Here is a 24,556-nt window from a genome sequence, read left to right as displayed (position 1 = left end):
ACCATACAATTATGTAAGCATCATTAGAACAGGGCGTTGGCTCTGCCCACAATTTGGGAGCCAGTTTTACGTATTGTGATTGGGCAGAAGTTGTGTGCTTTCACAAATAAAGTGCTTGCCCTCCAGCAGCTGTGATCATTTTATTTATCCAGCTGCCTAAACTTGAACTTTCAGTGTCATCGTGGCCCTCACCTGAATATGATGAGGAAAAAGCTCTAGTGCATGATTCCACTCCAAATGCTAAGTCCATTCAGAAATCTGAGCTTGTCTCGCTTTCCAGGCATTTGGGGGTCTTTTGCAGATTCCTATGGAAGAGGAGTTTCCTAGAACTAGTTCAGGCCTGTTGCAGTAGTACAGTTTTATCCCTCTCTTCCTCTGGCAATCAGTAAGCAGTCAATGGATCTACTCCACAGAAAATGGAAAAAGGCAGATCTTCCAAAAAGTTCACAAATGTATCCTCTAACAAAGCTGGCTGGGCAATCTCCTGTTAACACTGATGATGCATCAGTGGAGATCCCAGTGGACCCCAAGGTAGATGCTTCTTTCAAGAAAGGGGTTTCTGGTCTAGATCTCGTGGTGAGGGCAGATACTTATGCAGTGTATGCATCGCAGTCCCATATAAAGGACTTTCAGATAATTACGGCAGCCATTCTGGAAAGAGTGAATTGTTCAGAATCATTTTAAAATATGGAATTGCGAGCAAGGTTCATATCAGATATCTTCTGTGACATATTAAGAGATCTCAGCCTTCTCTACTGTATCTAATTTTGTGGCCCGTCACCATATTTTTCTTAGGGATTGGAGGTGAAAGGAGTTCAGAAGGCTGGACTACTTTATATGCTTTTTTCTGATAACAGGTTGTTTAGGCATCCGCTTGAGTATTTGCGTCTCAGTGCTTCTGAGAATCAGATGAATGCTCCGTTGTTCAAGACTCGGATCAAGCAAAATCCAACATGCAGATCATCCAAGGATTTTATTTTCAAATTGGAAAAATCAAGTTTAATCAGACCTTTTTATTTAGAGATCAAAATGCTTCCTCCTCCTCCTCACCCAAAGCCTAAGAAACCTCCTCACCTGAAAACTATAATGAAATACCGGTAGGAGTTCACCTTTCGTTTTTTCAACAGATATGACAAGAGGATGCCTCAGATGCTTGGATCAGGTGAATAACTGAAAAGGGGTACTCTTTGTAGTTTGAAGCCCTCCCCGACACATCTCACCTCTGCTAACTATCTTGTAAAGCATCTGACTTTGACTCAGACCTGTTGTCAAAGAACTACATTTGTCCTGTTACAAAACCTCAATAAGGGCAAGGTTTTTATTTCAATGTGTTTGTGGTGCAGAAATCTTCAGGGAAGTTTAGAATGAAAATCATTCAAAAGAGTCTGAGCCACCTACCAATTAAAGTAGGAGATATTGCAGTGAGTAAGTCCAATAGTCAATCATGGAGAATGGATGACAGCATTGGACCTCAAAGACTTTCACCTTCAGTTCTCAATTCTTCCTTCTCTTCCAAAATTTGGTGGTTTTGTTGCATGCATTCTCATTGTCAATTCTGGGTTCTCTTTTTATTTCTGACATCCTCTTGGAGGATATTCACAAAGGTGTTGGCAGCAACAGAGCTCTCCTTTACACAGAGGGGATATTGATTCATCCCTCAATGGATGATTTCCTAATCCACTCCTTCTAAAGAGCCATTTTACGGAAGCATTCTGAAGTGGTATGACAGACCCTGATGAGCTATGGGTTCCTAATCCATCACAAGACATCTCAATTGATTCCAAGACAAGATGGATAAGTTACTTACCTGTAAATCCTAGTTCTCTTCCAGGGGTATCCTCATCAAAGTCATAAACATTTAATATTCCCGCCCTTGTGCGGGGACCCCGGAGCATATATAAAATACACACATATTAAACATGTGTAAAAACAGCAATGCAGGCTATAATCATAAACAGGCTAAAATGCTTTATTTCTATGAAGTTTTTTTTTTTTCATTATAAAATTACAATAGAGAATAAATATCTACCCAAGCCCCCAAAACTGGGCTTAGGGAAGTAAGCAGTAGTAATCACTAGGGAAAAAAGAGAAAAAAAACGACATTGAAAAACAATGGAGCATTCTTAGCCAATAGGCTGCATGCAGGTTAACACAGGAGAACCATAAAAACTTTGGCATCGTGCCTTTAAGACCCTGAGCACCTCCAGTATCCCACCATGCTTCAGGGGTGAAGGAAAGGTGACAGTTGGTTCACAGTTAGGTCAGTACTTTTTTACGGTGACAATCTGTTTAACTGATTCCAAAGACAGTCTGTCCTGCACTTCTAGGAGACGTGCGTCCGGGGAGGAGGGTGGGTTGTTTATGACTTTGATGAGGATACCCCTGGAAGAGAACTAGGATTTACAGGTAAGTAACTTATCCTTCTCTTCCAGGGGATCCTCATCAATAGTCATAAACATTGAATAGATTAGCAAGCCCATCCCTAAACTCTGCGGACTGTCTAATAGAAGTGCAGGAATAGATACGTATTATGCAAATAGATTTCTCAGAGAGGCCTGCCCCACTTGGGCATCCGCTCTTGCATCTGAGTCTAAACAGTAATGTCTAGTAAATGTATGTACAGACTTCCATGTAGCAGCCTTACAAATCTCAGATATTGGAACATTGTTAAGGAGGGCAGCAGTAGCCGCTTTTCCCCTTGTGGAATGCGCTTTAGGCTTAGCTAGTAATTGTTTATTAGCCAGCTGGTAAGTATTCACAATACAAGAAACTATCCATCTTGATATCGTTCGTTTAGATGCTGCCTCTCCTGTCCTCAAATGACCATAATTCACAAACAAGCGGTTGGAATGTCTAATGGATTTTGTTTTATCCAAATAAAATTTCAGCACTCTTTTCAAGTCTAAGGAGTGCAATGCTTTCTCCGCCGGAGTCTCCGGATTGGGAAAGAAAGTCGGTAAAGATATAGGGGGTCATTCTGACCCCGGCCGGCGGCGAAGCCGCCGGCCTGGCTGGGACCGCCAGAATACCGCTGCGCGGTCAAAAGACCGCCGCAGGTATTCTGGGTTTCCCGCTGGGCTGGCGGGCGACCGCCAGAAGGCCGCCCGCCAGCCTAGCGGGAAACACCCTTCCATGAAGATGCCGGCTCCGAATGGAGCCGGCGGAGTGGAAGGGGTGCGACGGGTGCAGTTGCACCCGTCGCGATTTTCAGTGTCTGCATGGCAGACACTGAAAATCTTGGTGGGGCCCTGTTAAGGGGGCCCCTGCAGTGCCCATGCCATTGGCATGGGCACTGCAGGGGCCCCCAGGGGCCCCACGACACCCCATACCGCCATCCTGTGCCTGGCGGCCAAAACCGCCAGGAACAGGATGGCGGTATGGGTGTCGGAATCCCCATGGCGGCGCAGCAAGCTGCGCCGTCATGGAGGATTCCCCAGGGCAGCGGAAAACTGGCGGTACACCGCCGGTTTTCCGTTACTGACCGCGGATGTACCGCCGCGGTCAGAATGCCCAAGGGAGCACCGCCAGCCTGTTGGCGGTGCTCCCGCGGTCGTTGGCCCTGGCGGATTTTACCGCCAGGGTCAGAATGACCCCCATAGTCTGATTGATGTGGAAAGATGGGTGAGCTCGCAGAACCACTCTATTGTCGTGAAAAACCGTGTACGGTTCTTTGGAAGACAAAGCCTGAATTTCGCTGACCCTCCTCGCTGAAGTAATGGCCACCAAAAAAGCCGTCTTCCACGTAAGTTGTTGTAAAGAGGCCTTGTGTATAGGTTCAAAAGGAGGGCCCATAAGTTTTGACAATACTATGTTCAGCTCCCATGGAGGAGATGGTCTCCGAATGGGCGGAAACACTTTTTTCAAACCTTCTAAGAAATCCTTGACTACAGGTTTCGTAAAGAAGGATTCCTGAGAAGGTGACTTACGATAGGCTGTAATGGCAGACAAATGTACCTTAATAGATGATACCTGCAGACCGGACTTTGCCAGATGAAGTAAATAGGACAGTATGACATCCTCCTGAGCCCGTATGGGATTCTGACCTTGTTGACAGCACCATATGTAGAATCTCTTCCATTTAAAAGCGTAAGAACGCCTCGTGGAAGGTCGTTTGGACTCCTTCAAGATGTTCATGCACTCCTGTGAGAGTCCTAGGTGCCCATACTGCAGGAATTCAGGAGCCATGCTGTTAAGCTCAGAGAGGGTAAGTTGGGATGTAGAATCCTGCCCTCCATCCTGCTCAGAAGATCCGGTCTGCACGGCAGCCCCCTGTGAGGTTGTTCCGATAGGTTGAGGAGATCTGTGTACCAGAATTGACGGGGCCATTGTGGCGCTATGAGAATCATTCTGGTTCCGGATCTGTAAAGTTTGTTGATCACTGCCGGTATGAGGGGAATCGGTGGAAAGGCGTAGAGAAATATCCCTGACCAGTCGATCAACAGGGCATTCCCTCGAGATCCCGGACGGTAGAACCTGGATGCGAAGTCTGGGCATTTCTTGTTTACTTCGTCTGCGAAGAGATCCAATTGAGGTCGACCCCATTGAGCGAAGATGTATTCGACGACTTCACCGTGTAGGACCCAATTGTGTGCGTCCTCTAGGTGTCTGCTCAGGAAATCTGCCTCCACGTTTTGTTGACCTGGCAGGTGAACCGCTGTAAGTGACATTCCTCTGGCCAGGAGCCAATGCCATATCGTTTGGGACTCTCGAGATAGGGGTAGGGATCTCGTTCCCCCTTGTTTGTTCAAATAATACATCGTGGTTGTATTGTCCGTTTGTATTAGGAGAGATTTCCCCTGAATCAATGGAGTGAAAGACTTGAGAGCCAGATGGACCGCTCTGAGTTACAGCAGATTGATGTGGTACTGCTTTTCCTTGTCTGACCACAGGGCCTGAGCTTGAAGGAGACCCAGATGAGCCCCCCATCCCTGAAGAGACGCATCCGTTACCAGAGTGTCGGATGGCACTACCTGGTGAAATGGAGCACCTACTGACAGGTGAGGTCTGTGCATCCACCATTTCAATGACTGAAGTGCCGCTGCCGGTAGTCGCACTCTGTCCTCCCAGCGACCTGTCCTTTGGCTCCAGTTGCTCTTCAATGCCTCTTGGAGGGGCCTCATGTGCAGTCTGGCATTTGGGACAATGAAAATGCATGATGCCATGGAGCCCAGCAGTGATGTCACCTGACGTGCCGTAGGTGCGTTGGCTTTCAACAGGTCCTGACACTTCCTGTCTATTGAGGATAGTCGTTCCTCCGAAGGATACACTCTTTGGCGCTCTGTGTTTATTATAGCTCCCAGGTAGTGAAGGTTCTGTGTTGGAATCAAGGTTGACTTTTGGTAATTGACCTGAAGACCTAGAGACTCGCAAACCGTGAGCACAATGTCCCGATGGCTTCTCGCCTGCTCCGGAGAAGAAGCCTTCAGTAACCAGTCGTCTAGGTATGGGTAGATGAATATCTTTTGTTTTCAAAGATGTGCCGCTACCACCGCCATACATTTCGAGAAGACGCGTGGGGCAGATTTCAGGCCAAATGGTAGAACTCTGAACTGATAGTGCTGTGACGCTACTTGGAAGCGCAAGAATTTCCGATGCTTGGGAGCTATTGGGATGTGAAAATATGCATCCTGCAGGTCGATGGAGCACATCCAGTCTCCCTGATGTAGCTGAGGGAAAATCTGATGAAGCGCTAGCATCCTGAACTTCTGTTTTCTTATGTATTTGTTCAGCAGCCGTAAGTCCAGAATTGGTCTGAAAACGCCCTCTCGGCCCTTTTTCGCCACCAGAAAATAACAGGAGTAAACCCCCTTTCCTCTGTGCGCAGGTGGAACCTTTTCTATTGCATTCTTTTGTAAGAGGGCGAGAGCCTCTCTGCGCAGCAGGCTGAGATGGATTGCATTTGGCTGGTGGCAAGTGTGGTGGAGGCTGTTTGAAAAGAAGAGAGTAGCCATTTTCGACAATATTGAGCACCCATTTGTCTCTTGTGATAGAGTGCCACTCGTGAAGATAGCCTGTAATACTTCCCCCCACCGGAGTGGTGTACAGTGTCGAGGGAAGTGAGATCTCATTGCTTGGCCGGCGCTTTCGGTGTGGACTGCTGAGGTCTACTTGACCCTCGCTCTCTTGTGTTCCTTCGCTGAAAAAGAGGGCGTCCCTGCCGTTGTTGTGGCCTTTGGGCCCAGTGAGGGGATTGAACCCTCTGCTGGAAAGGGCGCCTTTCATAAGGCCTATACCTCTGCCTGAAATCTTTCTTCCTTTACAGGCCTACCGCCCTCATGGTGTCCACCTCGGTCTTCATGCGGGCCATTTCTTCGTCTGCATGGGTACCGAACAGCGAGTTCCCGGCGAATGGGAGATTCAGGATGCGCTGTTGTGCTTCCTGCTTTAAACCAGTTAGTCTCAGCCAGGAAGACCTCCTTGCACAGATTCCATGTGCGTACCCATGTGCAGCTAAATCCGCCCCATCTGCCGCCGCGCTGATAACCTGGTTGGATACCAGACATCCCTCTTGCAGGATCTCTTGAAAATCTTGTCTGTCTTCTCTGGGCAGTTTTTCTGTGAATCTATTGAGGGAGTCCCACAGAGAACGGTCATACCTGCCCAGGAGTGCAGAAGCACTGAAGACTTTCATTGCCGAAGCCGCCGTACCGCACATCTTTCTCCCCAGAGAGTCTAGATGCCTGCTCTCTTTATCCGGGGGGACCGTGGAGGATGATGCCACCGAGTGGGTTTTTCGGGCTGCGGACAATATTACAGAGTCCGGCGGCGGATCCTTTCTTAGGAATAAAGGGTCCTGTTCGGGAGCCTTATATTTTTTCAAAATCCTAGTCGGGGCAGATTTGAGTGTGGCTGAGGCCAGAAAAGTGTCCATGGTTGGTTGCAACAAACCAGGCACTAGAGGTAGTAGCTTTTTTGACACTGATCTATGCTGCAGAGTCTCAAAGATGACTGACGAGGAGGTAGATGGCTCTGGAACCTCTATGTTTAATTTCTGCGCTCCCCTTAACAGCACCTCGTTAAAAGTGGTAATGTCATCCACCGGTGAGACCCTAGCAGGTGGAGAATCTGTTAGGGTGGGGAAGTAACGCCCGACAGATGATCCTGACGACGACCAAGAGGGTGATCTTCTTCGTGAGCGCGACCTGGATCGCCGTTGGGAACGAGACCTGCTGCAAGACGCTGTAGCAGAGCGCCCATACCTCGCGGTCGGTTGATGAGGAGCTGAACGAGCCCGTCCTGCCCTCGCTGTCAGTGATGGCGTTCTTGGAAGAGAGGCAGTAGGCGAGTACATTCGCGAATACTGCGAATCCGGGGAGGCCGCTGGTCTATTAAGGCTCTCTAGCCATCTTGGAGATAAGTTGATAGGCGAAACATGCTCAGATGATGCCGCTCTTGAACGAGATGAGTCGCTCGGTATGGAGACCACTGGAGATGGTGCGGCCTTGTCTGTTGGAGGAGGGCGATGTTCAACTCCCTGCGGGACAGGTAAAACCTGTGCCGACGTCAACGGCTGTGTCGACGTCGAAGGGCGCCCCATTGGTTGCTCTTGCCTCGACGTCGTGTGTCTCGACGTTGAGTGTCTCGACGTCGAACGCCGATCTTTGGACCTCGACCTACTCACCGTCGTGTGCCTCGACGTGGAGCGGTGGGAGGCCGACAGCGGATGTCGCTCATGCCGTCGTGGCGATTTCGACGCCGTGTCTCTTGACGTCGGGGGACGTACGGCCTTTGGCGGCGACCGGGCACGCCGGCGATGGCTCGACGTCGATCGACGGGCTGCCGTCGACGGAGATATGTCCCTGCGATGGTGTTCCCTCGACGCCGTATCCTTCGACGTCGGGTGTCTCGCCGTCGACGGCGATCTATGCCAGTGAGACGGTGGCGGCGATGACGTCGACGGGGAACAAACAGGTACTTTCCTACCTGCTGACGTCGACCTAGCCATTCTCTCCTGAGAATGGCCTGCTGGTTGCCTGGGAAGTGAAGAGGGCAATGTTTTCTGCCTCTCATGAAGCCCATGTAGCCTGATCTTTTCTCTGTCCTTCAGAGTCCTCTTTGACATATTCTTGCAGTGCTTACAAGTGTCAGGGCAGTGACTCTGAGGCAGGCACACAATACACAGAGAGTGTGGGTCTGACTGGGCCTTCTTCTTCCCACAAGAAGGGCATTTGACAAAAAGTGAAGGCATTTTTCTGTCAGGAAAAAACTGCCAAACTCAGACAAAGATGTTATCTGTCAAATGAAACAGGAAAAAACGCTTTTTAAAGGATTTTTCTGAGGAAAACTCAGAAAAACTGAGAGCTCAATGCTCCAGGATCCTCTCAGAAGAAGCCGGAAAAAAGAACTGACCTAACTGTGAACCAACTGTCACCTTTCCTTCACCCCTGAGGCATGGTGGGATACTGGAGGTGCTCAGGGTCTTAAAGGCATGGTGCCAAAGTTTTTATGGTTCTCCTGTGTTAACCTGCATGCAGGCTATTGGCTAAGAATGCTCCATTGTTTTTCAATGTAGTTTTTTTTCTCTTTTTTCCCTAGTGATTACTACTGCTTACTTCCCTAAGCCCAGTTTTGGGGGCTTGGGTAGATATTTATTCTCTATTGTAATTTTATAATGAAAAAAAAAAAAAAAAAAACTTCATAGAAATAAAGCATTTTAGCTTGTTTATGATTATAGCCTACATTGCTGTTATTACACATGTTTAATATGTGTGTATTTTATATATGCTCCGGGGTCCCTGCACAAGGGCAGGAATATTCAATGTTTATGACTATTGATGAGGATCCCCTGGAAGAGAACTAATATTTACAGAAACCCAGTTCCAGATGCATTTGGGCTAGGGAGCCTGTCACAGACAAGAGCATACAGGATACTCTTTTGCTGAAAATCCTGGAAAAACAGACAGCTTCTATAAGTGAATGGCTCCATATTCAGGGTCACATGGCAGATCCTGTGTCTTTTGTGGAAATAAGGAACATCCCTGAAAGGTTCTACAAAGTTCCCTTTTTGTTCTTTTTGTCCTTGTGTGTCTTTGTGGTACTTTGGGCTCATCTCCATTTGGGTACCTCATTCCACCATGTATTGAAGAACTGGGATCCAGCCTTGCAGAACCTGGAGGATCTGGTACCAGTAATGAATGGTATTTGCAAAGAATTATAGTGGTGGACGAAGCCTTCAAGGTTAGTCAGAGGCACTCCCCTAGCTATGCTGTCTTCATCCATTCTAACTACAGACACCAGCAACAAAGCTTGGGGTGGCACCTTGGGGCCTCAGGTGGTCCAGGGGAGATAGCTTCTAGAGGAGTCAGGGCATTCTTCAAATTGGAAGGAGATGAGGACAGTATGCCATACACTTCTCTTCTTTCATTTCCTTCAGAATCAAGTGCTAATGATGAGGACGGAAAAAACGACAACAACATTTTTCTTCAACAAATAGTCAGGAACAGATTCCTGATTGCTAGCAGCATTAACTTTTAAGGTAGCCAGTTGGGAGGAGAATAATTAAACATCCTTCTCAGCAACTCACTTTAGAGGGAAAGACAAGATTTTAGTGTACAGATTAAGAAAGGTGTTTCTTCCTTCCAATGAATACAGTCTGGTTTCTCATATTTTCAAACAAATACGACAAAGGTTTGAGAATTCTCAACTGTTTTTTTGACACTGCAAAGAATAATCTGCTAACCAAATTCATATCCAAGTTCCAGGAAGAGGGTTGCTGGGGGGATGGATGCTCTAACCATTCCTTCACCTTTTCTGCTTCTGTACGCCTTCCCTCCCTGTACATTAATCACCAGGCTATTAGCAAACCTTTGGAGGGGGAAGGTAGATCTGACTCTGCTACCCCTCTTTTGGCAGAAGATTTCTAGGTTCCCTTTGCTCAGAATGACCAGATGAATATGTTTCTTACTTTTGGTAAAGGTATTTCTGGTGGGTATTCTATCTAGCCATCCATTCTTCACCATGCAAATATTCCCCAGGCATCAGAATGGACCCTGAAACATTTAATCAGTACTTATGCTTTTGGCAGGCAGTGTTGTGTGGCTCTGCTCAGACGTCATTCCACTCTGCATATTAGTGCTATCTATGCCAGCCAGTGGCAGTTGCTTTCTAGGCTGTCCGTGCCCTCAGATGCAGAGCATATCAGTAGTTTGGCATAGCCAGGGTTCAGAAATCTAGAATGGGAAGTTTTTAGATGGAAAAGAGTCCAGTTCACAGAACAGGGAGGCGGGGGAGTCAGTGACAAATCTGTGATTAGATATCGACCAGAAAGATCGTTAACAAAGGTAAGTGCTTGTTTTTCTGATGGATACTGCAGATTTGTCTCCTTACGAACAGAAACCATAGCACTACTTCTCAAGTTGGTGGATCTGTAAACTGGTTCAGACCAAGTAGTCCAGCAGCACCGAGGGGACAACATGCCCTCCTCGATGGATTTGACTGTCAAAGCAGTAGTGTGTCATGAACATGTGTACCAACGCCCATGCAGTGACTGACAAGTGTCCAGAACCGACACTCTGTTCTGGTGGAATGAGCCTACAAGCCTTCTGGGGGCTGCTTTTTATCCATTGCATAGCAGATCTTTATGTAGAGAACAATCCATCAAAAGATAGTCAATTTTATGCACTGCCTTACCTTTCCTGGCTCCTGCAAACCCTACAAAGAGCAGATCCTCCTCCCTATGTCCTTTAATGCGAACAATATAAAAGCTAAGTACCCTCTTAGGATCAAAACAATGGAGTCTTCCCTCCTTCATAGAGGGGTGAGGTAGAGCACAGAATGCCAGAAAGGTGACAGCCTGCATGACCACCTTTCAGCAGAAAGGAAGCTTAGGTCTTCAACAAAAACTTATCAAGGAAGAAAGTTGTATAAAGTTGACAGAAAGAGCCTGCAATTTGCTCACATGCATAGCCGATGTTATAGTGAAGACAAAAAGTTTCTGCAACATCAGAATTTTCAACAGATAATTGTGCAGCATATCCAAGGGATGTAAATCAAAAGGTGTGTACTAAATTCAAGTCCCACTGTGGCATCACAAAGGGTTTTGGCACTGTAAAAAGGCCAAAACTGGTGATAGACAGCCCTTAACAGTGCAGAAGGCAACTCCTTCCTGGGCCACGAATAGAACAAACAACAAAACTTCACACAACTACATTTGCTGTGCCCTGCACTAATCCACATGTTTGTCCCAATGACAATGGTACATTGATTTTGTGGAAGGACACTTTGCTACCAAGATGACATCAATGACCTATGGAAACAGGATGCAGGAGGTCAACTGTTGTTACTCAATCTTCAAGTAGAGAGATGCAAATTGTGCTGGCCCAGGTTCAATAAAACTCCCATACCACTGCAACAGAAGAGCCTCCCAAAGCTGCAGTTTGACTGAAGGACAGGTGCTCATGCCTAGGAGTTCAGGGTATCACAATTTTCTAGCCCAATCTTTTGCCACTGGGATGATTGGGGCCTGGTTGTTCCTGAACCTCTTCAGAACTAGAGCTAGAGACAGGAGAGGCAGTGGCAAGAGGCCACTGAGGAGTCCTGAGCTTCAGTCTCAGAGAAAGAGCCACCTTGGAAACTCTAAAGTGCCAAAGTGCTAACAATGAGCATTCTCGCAGTGGTAAAGGACTGCAGCAGGGTTCCCACCATTGTTGGAAGGAGCCCTATGCCAGTTCTAGGTGCAACTGTCATTCAAGATCACCTAAACATTGGTGGCAGAGTTCATCTGCTCTGGTACTGAGTGATCCCACCAGATGGTTTACCACCAGAGAAATCTCTTGCCAGTGCAGCCACATTCAAAGGCACAGAACCTCTTGACACAGAGCCCAAGACCACAGCCCAATCTGCTTGTTGCAGTACCATATGGCAGTGGTGTGGTCTGTTAGCACTTCCACCAGCCTTCTTCTGATGGTGGGCAGGAAGGCCTTTAATACGAAGCTAAACACCCTCAACTCCATCATGTTGATGTGGAGTTGAGTCTTCGCAGAAGACCAGAGGCCTCTGACCTGCACCTCTCTCAAATGGCCTCCCCAACTCAGTAGTGATGCATTTGTGACTAACGTCTAGTCTGGATGGGGTAAGAGGAGGGGCTTGCCACTGACCCAAACGTGGTCAAGTAGCCACCACTGCAGCTCCTTTGCAGTCTCCTCTGAAATCTGGATACAGTCCGACAGCCCAGATGCTGAGTTCACTGGAATTTGAGGTCCCACTGCAGTGCTTGCATGTGCCACCTGGCATGTTTGCCTAGCAAGATGCAGGCAGCAACAAACCCAATAGCTTTAGTGCCATCCGCAGTAAGATCCAGGACACAGGCTGAAGCATCAGGATCATAGCCCGAATATCCTGCAGTATCTGCTGTTGGGGGGACGGCACAAAACTGCACCATGCCCAGAATAGCGTCAACAAAATGGAGCATATGGAAAGGAGTCTAGTTTGACTTTGGCACATTCACAGTGACCCACAACAATGGTAGGAGATTCACAGTAGTATGTGGGTGGGTGACAACTGCCTGGAGTGAGCTCCCTTTCAGCAGCAGGTTCAGATAGGGAAGCACTAGCACCCCCACCCCCAAGGGGTTCTGGTGAGGACAAAGGGGAGCACTGCAAACAGAAAGTTCCTTTCCCCCACTGTCAATAAAAGCAGTGACGGTGGGCTTGCAGGTCAGGGATGTGAAAGTAAGTGTTCTAAATGTCCAACACTGCCATTCAGTCTCCAAAGTCGTGGGCAGACAAGATCTGGCCAAGGTGATCATCTTGAATTTGTTGTCCCACAGAAAGGCACTGAGAGGACAAATTATAAAATAGGGTGAAGGTATTTGTCCTTCTTTGGCACTGACCGAGAACAAAGCAAGGCTGGGGGAGGAAAACCCGCACTTGTTGAATGTTTCAATGAGCTTAGATTCACAGTGCAGTGGAGTAATCAGGAAGGGATGACCGCTGGTGGCTGTCTTAACCACCAAGTTTTTCGGTGTCAATGTAGAGTCAGGAAGACTGGGTCACCTGGAACTGGGTGAAGCACTGAGCTGTCCGTCCACCACAAAACCAGAGCATGGCTTTGCCTGTAGCCCAGTAGGGTGTCTGTCAAGGCTTCTGTGAAAGGCAGCAGCTCTGGATTTGTCAATCTCGGTTATAGGACCTCAGTGAGCACATAGGTTTTTACTTCCAAGATGGGAAATTGGAGGTCCAGATCTTCCTCCACCCTCCGCAACACCACTGTGAAAGAGGTGCTGTTCTCAGTTGCAGAATTAGAGGATGGGTGGAAACTAGGCTAGACCCTGGAGGAGCATCCAAGTCACTGACATCCTGTAGCTCTTCATACTAGTTGTCATATGTCTGTTAGGGTCCTAGTTCATCCACTTCATTATATTGATCATAATCCGAATCAGTACCAAATAGGTTGTGGAGGACCTAAGACCTTCACTGAGGCAAAGGCAATGTGTCAAAATCTGATGGTTTACAGGAAGGCTACAGCTTGGTGAAATTGGGGGTGTAGCCTCGTCCGAGGTCAGCTCTGAGTCCACTATCATTTTGCTTCATCAACCAGAGTTGACAACGTCACAATCAGTGTTGATGCTGGATGGTTTGATGCAGGTTGTGGCACTAGGTTCAAAGTCAGCACCATAGCTAATGTGGTCCAGAGGTTCCAGCTGTTGCAGATGGCAGACCTCCAGGCAGTGTTCAGGTAGAGATCGCATGGTTCCTTGGGGACAAAATGCGACGCCAGAGGGTGTGCTTAAAAGACACAGCAGGTCCTCACAAAATTCCTTGATATGCTGCTGTGTCGCCATTGGTCCCTGGCATGTGGGATGCGTCGGGACAAGATTTGGAATTTGCTCTGATGGAGATTTAGGGCCAGATGTAGGAAGGCGTTTGCGCCCCGCAAACGGCGAAAAACGCCGTTTGCGAGGCGCAAAATCCCTTACACGATGCAGAAACACATTTTCCGAGTCGGTACCGACTCGCAAAGTGTGTTTCAGACTCGCAAACAGGAAGCCCCTTCCTATTTGCGAGTCGCACCGCGATGTAGAGTTGATTTGTGACCGCGAAGGCGGTCACAAATCAACTCGCAGTTACCATCCACTTGAAGTGGATGGTAACTCATTCGCAAATGGGAAGGGGTCTCCATGGGACCCCTTCCCCTTTGTGAATGCTCACAAAAATATTTTTTCGGAGCAGGCAGTGGTACCTATGGACCACTGCCTACTCTGAAAAAAACCGAAACTAAAAGGTTTCGGTATTTTTTCTATTTGCAGCTCGTTTTCCTTTAAGGAAAACGGGCTGCAAAGAGAAAAAAAAAAAACTGCTTTATTGAAAAGCAGTCATGGACATGGTGGTCTGCTGTCTCCACCAGGCCACCATCCCCGTGAGTGCCTAGACTCGCTATGGGGTCGCAAACTGCGACCCACCTCATAAATATTTATGAGGTGGGTCTTTGCGACCCCATAGCGAGTCGCAGAAGGTGTCTGAGACACCTTTCTGCATCGTGAATTGCGAGTTGCAATTTGCGAGTTGCACTGACTCGCAAATTGCAAGTCGCAATTTGGCACGTACCTACATCTGGCCCTTAGTTTGGGAGCAAGACAGAGAGGCACGCTGATGCCCTCACTCCTTCCCTAAACTCTGAAAGTCACAGGAAGGGGACGAGTCATGCTTGGATTTCTTGCTTTTCATTTTTTACTTAATGGAGGACTTCAATTGTGAAGATTGTATCACATAAAAGATAAGAGGGTCCAGAAAAGATAACCTCCTGTTTAGAATGCCTGTTCGCCGTAGTTGTGGGAGCTTAGACCGGAGGACATGGACCCTAGTCCTCCTATTTGAAAGTACGCTACAAATTAATTGGTAAGGTCCCACTGAGAGAACGTGATTTTTCAAGCAATTAATTGCAGTATAAAATATGGTTCATAGGCAAAAACTGCAAAGAGGGATATTTTGTTCCCAGTTCAAAAGATTTTTATTGATGAAAAGTGGAAAATTCCAAAACTGAGTCACAAAGTCCAGCAAAGTTTCAGCCAATTCCAGCCGACACATGTTTTGCCCCACACAGCGTATGCGCCAGGGCTTTCTCAAGGCTGCAAAAAAGAAGTAATATGAGGCTGACTCTCCCCTAAAGGGGTAGTTAACCCCACTAAATGAATTTTTTGACCTTTTCCCTTTGACTAGGAATCGAATATAGTGATGTTGATCTTATCCTTGGAATATGATTCTAACCTTGGAGCCTCTTTTGCTGATGTTATTTTCAACATGATGGTTGTATATCAGATATTGAAACTAACCAGGACCCTAGTCGTTGTGCTCTCTCCTCTAATTCTGGTTGCTTGTGTACCTTTTACACCCCAAAACTGGCATACTGCTGTATCCATGTAAGTCCTTGGTATATGGTACTTAGGTACCCAGGGGATTGGTACACCAGGGGTCCTCCAGCATATATTATGCCACCCATGAGAGCCCTAGCAGACTGTGTCTACAGGCCTGCCATTGCAGCCTGTGTGAAAGGATGCATGCACCTTTAACTACTGGTCACTGCACCAGGTCACTGTAAGTCACCCCTACGGTAGGCTCTCTTAGCCCAGAGGGCAGGGTGCAGGATCCTGTGTGTGAGGGCACCCCTGGATGAGCAGAGGTGCACCCACGAACTCCAGTTCCAGTCTACTGGACTTCATAAGTGCGGGGAAGCCATGTTACACGTGTACTGGCCACAGGTCACTACTTGTGGACCAGCTACATAATGGTAACTCCGAACCTAGGCATGTTTGATACCAAACATGTCGGAATCATACCCCAATAATAGTGTCAGTATTAATGGCATAATTCCATGCACTATCGAGCCTTTTTAGACAACCCCCCTAGTATTGCAGCTACCAGTCTTCCAGGGTTTTGAGAGTAGCCCACGCTGCTGCAGCCTCTCGGACAGTTTTCTTCCCTCCTATTGCTTAACCAGTTCAAGCAGAGGAAGGCAGAACAAAGGATTTCCAGTGGAACAGGGAATGCAACACCCTCTCCCTTGGAAATAGGTGTTACAAGGCTGGGGAGGGGTTGCCTCCACATGCCACCGGCTTGCTTTGAAGGGCACCATTTGGTGCCCCCCTTGCATATTATGGTTTGCACCAGTCCAGGGACCCCTGGTCCCTGCTCTGGTGTGAAACTACACAAAGGAAAGGGGAGTGACCACGCCCCTGTCCATCACCACCCCAGGGTGGTGCCCAGAGCTCCTCCAGGTGGCCACTTGATTCTGCCATCTTGGAAACAAGATGTGCAGAGGCCCCTGGGAACATCTGGTTGGTCAGGACAGGTGACTGACGTCAGTGACCCCCTCTGATAGGAAGTCACCTTTCAGAGTGACCGAGCCCCCTGTTAGGGTTATTTAATGACACCATTGTGGGTCGGTCCCCAGATTCGGCATGCAAGACTCCACCAGGACTCCTCTGCATCAAGCTCTTCTGCTCCTGGCCACCGGAACCACTGCTGGACTTCACAGGAATCAAACAAGTCTGCAACTCCAGAGATGACCTTGCCTTGCAACATTTTTTCCCCAGCTCTTTCCAGCAATTGCAACATTTCCATGGCTGTGCATCCTCTGGGGTTGGCAAGACTTCAACTGCACCAAAGAAGCAAGAAGGAATCTCCCTAGGTGTGAAGGAGTCACTCTCCTGCAACCGCAGGCACTTAAGGCAACGACGTTCAGCTGCTGGAATCTGCTCTTCCCAGGAACTGCATGGATCCTCCAACACAGGTGGTGGTTCTGACTGAACCTCTTGGTCCTCTCGGCATTTTGACTGACTTGGGAGACGGTGAGCCCTTGACTCTCCTTGCAGGACAGAACCCCTGTGCACCACACCATTTGCGGCAACCAAGGCTTGTTGACTGCTTCTCTGAGGGATCTTCAGGCTCCAAGCAGCCCTACCCTTCCAGCACTTCATTTTTGTAAGGACAGTCTCTCCTCTGCTGCTCGACTGACATGGGAATCCTCTCCAGGTGTGCTGACTGTGCCTTACTGCAACTTACTGTGCCTGCTGTCAGTGGGTTGCCTGTGGGGGTTACAACTGCTTCTGCTGGCTCTCTCGACTACTGAGGGTCAGGCCATACTCCCCTCCAAGGCTTGAGTCCGTTGGACCTTGCTGGTCCTCTTCTTCTTTGCAAATCCTCTTCTGCCCAGATTTGTGTTGGTCCTCCTGACCACTGACCTGACTACGACCGGCATAGGACACATGCTGCATGACTTCTCTGCAGCTCCTGGGCTCCACAGCTGATCTTCATCCACAGAAGGGTGGGTAGTCGGCCCCTACCCCACCTGGACACTCCTGTGTGGACTGGACTCTATCCTCTTTTTTCTCAGGTCCTCTTCTTCTGGAAGACACTGTTGGGTTCCACTGGACTGGTCCTTTTCCAAGATCCCTTGTTAGTCTCTGGGAAGACCAGGTAACTCACCTCTGCTCTCCTGGTCACAGGGGGTCATCTAGGCACTCACCTTTGGGGATTCCAAGTTCTCCCTGCTTTCTCCTAACAATCCCACATCCTTGGGTGGGGGACCTAACTTTGCATTCCACTATTTTAGTCTATGGTTTGTCCCCTCCCTCCAATAGGGTCCTAGCTATTTTCTGCTATTTCGCGCCAGTGCTTGTTGTTTTTCCATGCTGATTCCTATTACTTATTGTATATATATAGTGTATACTTACCTCCAGTTGGGGAACTGCCTATATGTAATCTAGTTCAGTGTTACTGTAATAAACTATATTTATTATTGCAACACAGTGTGGTTCCCTTCATGTGAAATGTTACTGTGTGGCATTGCAAGTGCTTTACACTCCTCCTAGGTAAGTCTTGGCTGCTCACCGCAGCTACCACTAGAGAGCCCTGGCTTTCTAGACTCTGTCTCACTAATAGGGGTTGTCTGGACCAGGTTTAAGGTGCAAATACCATAGGTGTCCACCACACACCAGGCCAGCTTCCTACAGTCACACTCTTACGAATGTACAAGCTAATCCTGGAGAAAGATTCTAATAATAACCTACAAGATTGATCAAGAAAAGAAGTTCTCATTAAAAAATGACCATTAGATTTAATGACCTATTTTTTTAGAAAGAAAAGTTACTGCCTACATATGTTAGTGTTTATATAGATCTAGGCTAGGAGGTGTACTTCCCACTGAGAGCTGGAAGGAGACTTCCAAACTAGTTTAAGATAAACCCCCAAACACTTGACATACTAGAGAGGGTGTGTCAACTCCATGCATTTCATTTTAAAGCCAGCTGCCTTCTCCTCATCAACATAACATCAAACATTTTAAATTAAATAAATACAATGTATACATTGAACATAAATAGTAAACATAAAATAAATGCATAACCAAATATTTACTAACCAGTCTTTTAATGCCTCCGTGCTGTCTGACTGTACGTCGGGCTCTTCGGAATTTAGCAATATTTGCTATTGTTTCTGCTGCCAAACTTTTTAAATCTTTATCTGCTGAATCTAATATTTTTACCATTGTTTGTAAACCACCAAAGTCAGCAATGGAACGCCTAATTTGGGGATTGCGACTGATTTCCTTCAAGATTTTTAGTGAACCAATCTATAGCCAAGAAAAAAGATATGATAAGAAGACAAGAATATTATTAAGTGTAACCATGTTATGTAACTCAATCAAGTACAACTGCATAAATGTAGTTAAGATTTGAATTGAAGAGAAAATAGTCCAGCAAATAATGTAAAAATAGTAAGTGGGTCCATGTTTGCCTTCATTCAAGTAAGAACCTAGCAATAGACCAAGGTGTATCTTTCATTTGGGTTTTCAAACCACTAAGAATTCTGAGACAAGGTTGGGAAAGAGCAGGGCCTCATAAATGATATGAAAATACTATACTGCATTCTCCACAAAGGAAAGAGTGCATTACGACTAAATTACACATAAAATAGTAATTTAATATACTACTATTATATGCTATAATATTTATAGAAAACAAATGGGATAAAATACCCCACCACACATTCTAAGAATATCCTAGGTCATTGAGGAGTACCGCAACTGAATTGCCTTTTAAGGCCATGGAACTCGAGGTGACTTCCAATACCGTTTTATCGTAAAGCTGAGAGTACTTTATACCTTATAATACATGGTAACACCATCACTCATCTCACTAACAGCTTAACTATGTGGAGGCTCTCTCAAATTAAAGAGATGATAGAGTTTCAGATGAAACAAAAAACAGAGGGGGTTATTCTAACTTTGGAGGAGGTGTTAATCCGTCCCAAAAGTGACGGAAAAGTGACGGATTTACCACTAGCCGTATTACGAGTCCATCATATCCTATGGAACTCGTAATACTGCTGGTGGTATATCCGTCACTTTACCGTCACTTTTGGGACAGATTAACACTCCTCCAAAGTTAGAATAACCCCCAGAATCTTGTAGTATCATAATAAAGTTAGTAGTTTATTGCAAGAACATATTTGAATCAGTTTAAAATAGATCAGATTTTTAAAAAGACTACAACTCAGAAGTAGTAGTAACATCCAAAGAGATTCTTTCTTGTACCGTAGAATGCAAAAAAGTAACATGCTAGCATAAAACTTTCTTCTGTGCTGAATGCTGTTCATTTTTAGAAAAATCAAATATAGGAACGAATAGTTCTAAAACAACAGCTTTAATGATGTTCCATGATATACTTATGACCTTTGCTGCTGACTCGTGGAGCGCCCATTATGACATCACAACTGAACTGTAATAAGCAATTTAGAAACAGGTTCTTATACCGGGTTAGCTGGCTCTACAGATCTATAAATGGGTGACAGTGAATAATGGGGCTGATACTCACTAGGGGTTTTGAGTAACATTAAATAGACAACAAGAACAAGGTTCAAGTTGTCTACAATGTCCCTCCAAAGTGAATAATATATCAGCCATTCACAGTTTACCCATCTGTCATTTTATGCTGCATATATTTCCATAAATCATCTTTCCCAGCTGCCAACATTCATGGAGGGACAGAGGAGTAATTTGTCACCATACACAACATTTGCACCACATAATCAGCCATTATGACTGCCCCGTATGTTTCCTGCTTAGCTTCCATTCTCTCCACCACTGACTCGCAGTTAAACCTATCCCTTTCACTCTTATCCATCAATCAGTTTTTCCTACATGCAACAAAACACATGGTGATGATTCTCCTATAATAGAATGTAGAGTGCTCCTATAAGCAAATAACCTCCGACTTAGCTACACCATCCAGGCCCATCCACTCCAAACAACTAACCACAGCTAATCACTCAAAACCCAAATAAAACTCTCTAAAAGACCATTCTCTCTTGGCTGATACAAAGTGGACTTATGATGAGTTATATCATGGGCTTTTAAAAATCCAGTCACCCCTTCCAATAAAAACTGAGGGACAAAGTCTGTCACCACTGTGTGTGGAATTCCTTCGCTCCTGACAACTTCCTTGAAGAAAACAATGATTATCTCTGGCTGCACATCATTTACCATTTTTATTCCAGGCCAATGTAAAAAACAGTCAACCAATACAATTGCAAACTTGCCTTCCATACTCCATAACTGAATGGGTCATTGATACCCACATATAATCTCTGCCATAGCCTCAAATATTCGGCTGTGACCTTTGTGGGTAAATGTGTTATTCTTTGCTGAGATACTGGTAATGCTAACTTTTCCTCTCTGAGGACCACTCCATTAACTGTTGGCAACTCCAACCAAATAGTCTTCAACTTACTTAACAAGACATTATTACCCTTGCTTCTTTTTCCATCCTTGAGAAACTGTGGATCTGTTTTAATTCCTTATCACTACCCACCTACTCCTTTACTCACCTTCACTCATCAGTCCTCTAGAATGCATTTCTGTGCTGGCAACCACCCAATAATCATACTCCATCTCAATTTCTTCTGATAATGACAATTTGTATAAAAACCAGCACCAACATATTATACACAGGGCGCACCTTTCATCTCAGATAAATACTCTTACAATCTGTATAACCACTTTGCATTGTGGAGTGGGTTTCATTGCCACCTTGGTGGTGTAAATATATGTTAACAGCAATGGCCAATGTGCAATACAATCATCGTGCACCACACATATGTATGAAATGGCTGTATGCCCCACCAGTAGGCAAGCACCTCCTCACTAATAAATGAATAACTTCCTTCAGCACCTTTGGTGTCCTTGAGGCAAACACTATCTTTCTTTCACTGGCACGATTCAGCGGCATCAAGACAGCCCCTAACTTATACGTTCTGACTTTGGTAATTACCACTGCCTCATATCTAGAATTGTAAGGTTACAAAATTGGAGCTTTCACTATACACTTCTTCACACCTTATCAGAAATCAGATGACACTCCAGCAACACCCCTAGCATTAACTGAGGAGACTGATTACAGGGCTCCAAGCATGATCTTGCGTCCCTAACCCATCAGGTAAACAGGAATTTTTTTTGTTCTCCTCAGGATTCTCTCATAATCTTCAACACCCAAGAATGACCCAGCACCCATTACACCAGCAGGAAGTCAGGACAGTGTCTCCTTGCTCCCAAGACACTCCAATAACCCCAGGTGCTTGAGAATTGGATTAAAGAGTTCCCGCATTGGGGCCAATGTCTGCGTGTGAGTAGAACTGCACGCATCAAGGCAATTTGTGGCAGATGCCTCTGCAAATTACAGCATTGTAGAGTTTACAGAGAAGGCCTGGGAAAACAGTCCCCAGTTTAGTGGCTGCTATCCTTGATCTAGCAAAAGTTAGCTGAAGCCTCAATAAATCTGGTTTCAGTAAGGGCAGAGTTTCTCTATAAAATGAGTTCCTCTTTAAAATGAGACTGCACCATGACTCACCATTAGTGAACATGATGAGCTTTTGGATAGACAACAGTGTTCTCGGCAATAAGAGAGAGGTTTTTCTCCTTTCAAAGATGATCTTGGGCTAACTGGAGGCATGGTAACAGACCTTTACTAGACTTCAGAAGAAGATGACATAGTGCCTGCTCTTTTCTGTGAAGAGTCAAAGTTTTAAGATCAGGGAGATTGGGAATTAGCCTGTCTGAAATGGTTATCACAGTTGTTTGTGGCAATAAGTCCCCAAGTATAAAGACAATACACCCATTTGAGATTCACAGACTTAACAGGAGGGTGATCTGGAGTTAAGATCACACATACTCCAAAACATTAGACATCTTGACTTTTCAGGTAGAGGTTTTCAAGAAAGGCTCGGTGTGCTGAAAATGTCTGAGCAAAGAGTGGGATTTAACAGTAAGACCTGATGTAGACTAATGGTAAGAGTGACAAGTCAAAATGATTGTTTGAATGGGATCATTGGTTAATCTGGTTGTAACAACTATTTTGTTTTCTAGGCAATTCAAATGAGAACCAAATACTTACTTTGAAACTCTAACATTTCCCATTCCAAACCAGGATAGATTCAGAGAACACAATCTCAGCAGTAATTCAAGGACGTTATCACCATACAGGTAAGCCTAGGAGTGAATACTGATAGTTTGTTCTCCTCTTATCCCAGTAAGTGGCTAAAGTGATCTGTTGCAACCAGATTTACTCCCTGCAGTCCTTTCCTTAACCACATTCCACTTGATCTTTATCATAGTTCATCTTTTGGAACTCCTTGTGGCTGCTGTGTTAACAGAGGGGTGGTTTCTGGATAAGTATCTGGGTCTTGACACATCTGAAAATGATTCTTAACACTTCCCTGACTGCTTATCAGCAGCTGCATCTCCAGAATGGCGGAGGAGCGTAGCCCCACGGTGCCAGCAGATGAAAAATAAAATGATAATAAAACAATGTTATCATTTTCTTTTTCACTGGGTGAGCCGATCCGAGTTTAGGGCTGGGTGGGGCCAGGCAGTCCTCAATTGACAGTGGCAGGGACTAGGAGGAGGAGTGTTGGGCACTGTAAGTGTGCATGACAGTTTAGCCAGTTCTCTTAAGACAGCCAACCACACATGCACACTTATATTTCTCCAACCCAGCTAAGTGGCACAGCCAGGTGGAGATTAGGCACAGGATCTCAGTCCCTTAGTGAGTGCCTAACCAGGACACTCAGACCAATCCTGGTGCTGCTCTCATGCTGTGTAATAATATGAGAGCAGCATCTGGATTGGGTGGGGAGTCTGGGAGCCTGTTCTGGTCCATTGACTTCAGGGAGCATAGGAGCACCAAGGCAGTCGGCAGCAGTAGCAGCAGGTAAGTCTTTTTTTCTTACTTTTATTTATTCCCCCTCCGCGCTGCCCACCACTGCTGTATTTTCTCAGGAAAATAATTGACGATCTTGACCTAGTTAGGTGCCAGACCAAGGAAGGACTTCAACAGTTCTATTGACTGGAAGTGAATTCTCGATAGCATCCACCACTGCTGAGGTGACCTAAATATTCAACTTTAACCATAGGGAATTTACTCTTTGCAACTCGAGTGGATGATCCTGACTCCTTAATTCCACTAAGACTTGCCTGAAGCCTGTCATGATCCTTTTGTTCTTCTCACAAAACAGTATATCATACACAAAGAATGCCAAGAGTGATACCCAGCACCAACATCTGCATTATTTGAAATACACCAAAAGCCGATATGAAGCCAAATGGCATAATTCGGTATCTCTAGACTCCCTCCGGTGTTACAAATGATGTCACATGTCTTGATTCCAGATGTAGTATAAATGGATGGTGTGCATTTGACAAGCCTAATGTCAAGGAAATCCTTGCTTCTACCAAAGTAGTCATTATCTTGTTAATGTTTGGTACTGGATGCCAAGCCACCCAGATACAGTCATTTAAATCTTGCAACTCAATGCCCATTCTTACATTGCCATCAGACTTCTGTGCCAACACAAATGAGAGCTCTTGGGACCACAATGTTGGAAAAACAGTCATATAAGTTTCTATTTTTGGGGCCATGAAAGTTGGCATCTTGAAGATCACGTCATCCAATTGCCTTGCAAGCAGGTGAGTAAAGTTTTCTCTCTGACCCATCTGTTTGCCCTTTTGAGGGCTTGGGCTGTGATGAAACTCTTGCTTGGCACCCTTCTTCTCAATAAAGAAATAGTGTTAATAGACACTTCAGTTGTGTCGCTCTTAATGAAAAGGTTTTACTGTTGATTCTTGACCAGCCGCAATAGAGTTTTCTGAACCGTCAGTCCAGAAAAGCAGGGTTAATGCACTTTGGTTGAATCTGGGAAAGAGAACAGCAAAACCACATTTTGTACATAATGTGCCTTTGTATTGAACTTTCCACATGACAGATAGATGTTAAGAGCTCACTGCCATAGAGGGTGAGCAGGAGAAGAGAGACACTGGTTTGCCTGTGCCTTTCCCATAACTATAGAAGGCTACTGACCAGATCTTAGTTCACTAGTGGACATCTGTGTCACAAGGATTGCTGTTGCTGCTACTTTTTTCCCTGAAGCTGATGCTTCCAGTAAAGGATGTGCTCATGCTACTTACCCAAGGGAAAATTCTTTAAAATGAACACAAATAAATAATGTTCTTCTTTTCAGACCCACTAAGGACTTAGGGGGTCATTCTAAGTTTGGCGGGCGGCGGTTGCCGC

General features: G+C 45.9%; 1 protein-coding gene across 2 annotated transcripts in view; it reads right to left on the bottom strand.

Moving 5' to 3' along the window:
* ODAD2 (outer dynein arm docking complex subunit 2) overlaps positions 1–24,556 on the bottom strand; it is an 827,935-nt gene that overhangs the window by 310,701 nt on the left and 492,678 nt on the right. For both annotated transcript variants that reach the window (XM_069211313.1, XM_069211314.1), the window contains exon 12: positions 18,355–18,564. In XM_069211313.1, coding sequence (XP_069067414.1) covers positions 18,355–18,564 — 210 coding nt within the window. The remainder of the gene's footprint in view (positions 1–18,354; positions 18,565–24,556) is intronic.

This window comes from Pleurodeles waltl, chromosome 10 (assembly GCF_031143425.1).
Source record: "Pleurodeles waltl isolate 20211129_DDA chromosome 10, aPleWal1.hap1.20221129, whole genome shotgun sequence".
In the NCBI taxonomy this organism is placed as follows: domain Eukaryota; kingdom Metazoa; phylum Chordata; class Amphibia; order Caudata; family Salamandridae; genus Pleurodeles; species Pleurodeles waltl.
Note: the sequence above shows the minus strand (reverse complement) of the source record. Positions and strands in the feature narration are given on the sequence as shown.